The sequence below is a fragment of the Halyomorpha halys genome, unplaced genomic scaffold, assembly GCF_000696795.3.
Source record: "Halyomorpha halys isolate HHAL.00 unplaced genomic scaffold, Hhal_1.1 Scaffold747.1, whole genome shotgun sequence".
Taxonomy (NCBI): domain Eukaryota; kingdom Metazoa; phylum Arthropoda; class Insecta; order Hemiptera; family Pentatomidae; genus Halyomorpha; species Halyomorpha halys.
The window spans coordinates 271,100-274,669 of record NW_027111002.1 but is presented as its reverse complement, the minus strand read 5'-3'; the positions used below and the strand labels follow the sequence as shown (position 1 = coordinate 274,669).

General features: G+C 37.4%; 1 protein-coding gene across 2 annotated transcripts in view; it reads left to right on the top strand.

The window, feature by feature from the left end:
* The window catches only part of LOC106685826 (homeobox protein AKR), a 33,735-nt gene extending 30,489 nt beyond the window's left edge, over positions 1-3,246 (top strand). The window contains exons 4-5 of one of the 2 annotated variants that reach the window (XM_014428756.3): positions 2,250-2,521; positions 2,714-3,246. In XM_014428756.3, the coding sequence (XP_014284242.1) occupies positions 2,250-2,521; positions 2,714-2,915 (474 nt within the window). In that variant the 3' untranslated portion in view covers positions 2,916-3,246. The remainder of the gene's footprint in view (positions 1-2,249; positions 2,522-2,713) is intronic. The other variant, XM_014428755.3, reaches the window with a different exon arrangement.
* Positions 3,247-3,570: the final 324 nt, after the last annotated feature.

Below are 3,570 nucleotides of genomic sequence, written 5' to 3'. Positions count from 1 at the left end.
CATCGCATTCCACAACAGAGGTCCCAGCACCGAGCCCTGGGGTACATCACCAGTCACCTTAAACCTTCTCGAGCCGTCCTCTGTCGAACATATCAAGGTCCTATCCTTGAAGTAGTCATGAACGATACTCCTGAGGTGTTCAGGGACGTTCATTACCAGTAGGGCATCCAGGATGCAGCTCCATCTTGTTGTGTTAAAGGCATTCCTTACATCCATCGTGACAATAGCACAATAGCATTTTGCGCCTCTTCTCCATCTCTTCCCAGCTATAGCATTCCTGGCCTTTTCCACCACCAACGTGATAGCATCTACTGTGGATCTCGCTTTCCGGAAGCCAAGTTGATTCCTGGAGAGGCCTGCCACTCCTGTGAAATCTTGTAGCCTATTTGTAATGACCTTCTCCAGAGCCTTCCCTGCTGTATCCAACAGGCAAATCGGTCGATAGGCTGAAGGTTCTGATGGCCTTCCTTTGCTCTTTGGGATCAGAACCAGGCGTTGCCTTTTCCTTTCTTCTTGGTGAGAGAAAGGACCCCTCACGCAAGCAGGAACTAAAGACATCCAGAAAGAGATCTTATTTGGTTTCCATTGGCTCCTTTAGTGCTACATTCGGAATACCGTCTATACCAGGGGCCTTTCCCATCTGGAGGCTTCGCCAGATGTCACTGAGCTCTTCTGTCATTACCGCTGGCACATCAAATGGGGGCAACGACTCTGCCTTAATTCCTCTTGTTCAGAAAACAGTAGTAATGATCCTCTGCACTGTCACCGGGCACATGGGTGAGTTCATAGCGCTAGTTTTCAGTTTCTTCATCACTGTGCGGTAGGGTCTTCTCCACGGGTCCTTATCCACTTCATCACAAAGCTCTTTCCAGCAACGTCGCTTACTTGATTTGATAGTTCGCCGGAGTTCTCGCCTCTGATCCTTGTATTCCTCCTGGAATTGCTGAAACAGTGGGCTGCCTCTCGCTCGCTGGTATCTCCTCCTCGCTGCATGGTATCGAGTACGATGGTCTGCGATAAGATCGCTTACACCAATAAGCTGGAAGTCTACCGTTACCTATGTTGGAACGAATCATAGCCGCGTCGCATGCATTGTTCACTAGGCCCATTACCTGTCGAGCTTTGTCCTCCGCAGTGCCTGACAAATTACATTGGGTCTCCATCATGATTTGAAACGATTCCCTGTCAAACATCCTGGTTTTCCAGCGAACCGCACACCTCTCATGCCTAATGACCCTTGGTTCACAGCTCCATATTGTGGTCAGGATAGCCTGGTGATCACTGTGTGTGTTCACTTCGCTGACCTGCCAACTAGTAGTTGGGAGGAGGATGTCACTAACAAACGTGATGTCAATTACCGAGCTCCTTCCTCCTCTCATGAACGTAGGGTCCGACCCAGTGTTTGCCAAAACAAGGTCCTCTATCTGCGCAAAGGCTTCAAGCAGGATTTCTCTGAGACGGTTAGTCGACTGACTACCCCACTCCGTCGCCCAAGCATTAAAATCTCCAGCAATAACTACAGGTCTTCGCCCTCTGGCATCTTGGACTATACGATCTATTAGTCCTTGGAATTCCTCGGTTGTGGTGTTTGGTGGGGCATAGCAGCTATACAAGTATAGATCTCGTATCTTAGCCCAGACAAACCCACATGTGGGGTCTTGTGTCGCTTCGGTTATGGCCTGTCTGCCGCATGTCCAGATGTGTGCGTATGCATGCATTCATGCATAAAAAAATCAAGAGATTAAATTAAAGAGTGGGTCTATAAGTCTTTTAAGATAATTAAAAAAAAATAAAATGGACAAAAATATGTTATATATCTGCAAAGGTGTAGAGAAGCTGATAAAATTATTACATTGGGTGTGAATTTGCAATAGATTTAATCTACTAGATTGCTTTTAATCCTAACATTTTCTGTTTCAAAATAAGAATGAGGTCGTTGATCATAACTTAATCCATTCACATAGTGAAGTTTGTTCCAACCTTAGTAATCAAGGATTAATTAGACTTTTAATAGCCGAGTTTTATAAAAGCAACTAAAATGTTTAGTAAATTATAGTATATCAAAGTTTCATAATGGACTTAAGATCAATGAGATAATATTTTCCAAGTTTTATGTTTTTAAAAGCAGAAATTATTTAATAATGTTTCGCTTATTACAATATATTAACTCGATGCAGTTTTATAATTTCAAAAACTCACATTTTCCTTTATTTTATGAATTGCTGATTACCCTGAAATTTGCTTTTTAGGTTTGTAACTGGTTTATAAATGCAAGAAGGCGTATTTTACCGCAAATGATTAGGCAAGATGGGCAAGATCCTCAACATTTCACCATATCCCGACGTGGAAAAAGGACGAAAAGTTCTGCTGGAAATATTAACACGAGTGAAATTATTGAGAGTAATAATTCATATGAAAATAGTTTGAGTTGTGAAGAAGTTGTATGGTCAAGTAATCAAAGTACTGATAATACCAGAAGTGATAGTACAAAACGGTACCAAGAAGCCTCTCCTTGTGAATTGTAAGTGTTTCTTCGCAATTATCATATGTATTTGTTATATTTACAAATTTATTTTATAGGATTCTTGAATTATTGTTCACTTTTGGAATATATATGTATTTAAGTATAAATTATTTTGTCAGTTTTTATTCATTTAAATTAAGTTTAAAAAAATGTCTTTTAATGTGTGCTATTTTATGTTGTATTTTTCAGTGTTAATGATATTAATGATCACTTCGTTAATGACATAAGTAATGAATCATGTATTGATTCAGAAAGAAATTGGTCTGAAAGTGATGATCATATTGGATCTAATAGACATACCCACCCTAGTGAAGATCCTTTCAAATGCCTCCATGTACTTGTAGAAGCTGCCATGGTTGTCCGTCAAAGAGAAATGGAAGCTGGAGTTTAGTTTCGGGTTTGAATTAGAGCAAGTTAATATCTTGTAGTTACAACCTATTGATTGTCATTTTATGATTTTTTAAACTAGTAATTTAATGTAATATGAATTTTTGTTGAATTTCTGGAAAATTGTTATCATTTGTGCTGGTTCTGATGAAAAATTGTAAAAAAATGAATTAGTAAAAATGTCTGTTTTAGTTGTTTAAATCTTTGTTTTGTTTACATAATTGTAAAAATAAAAAATTATATATTTTTTTTTGAGAAATTTTTGCAGAAATAAGATATCATTTTCTTTCTTTCTTTCATTGTTATGCCAACAACTAATTTTTATATTCAACGAAGTGATAAGATAAAAATTAGTCCATTGTGAATATTTGTCATTCTGCAATGAATGCTGTGTAACAAGAATTATAAAAATATTAATTTTATATAATAAATTTAAAAAATAATAAAAATCAATGTATTTTTATGCCTTTAAAAAAAAAACTTACAGTTTTGGCTAGATCCAGTAAAATTCGAAGTAATTTTTAATCAACTTTTGGTCTTTAGTTGTACATTTTTTTTTCTTTCCTGTTTATTCTTTCTAAACAGGATAATAAAAAAAACTTACAGTTTTGGCTAGATCCAGTAAAATTCGAAGTAATTTTTAATCAACTTTTGGTCTT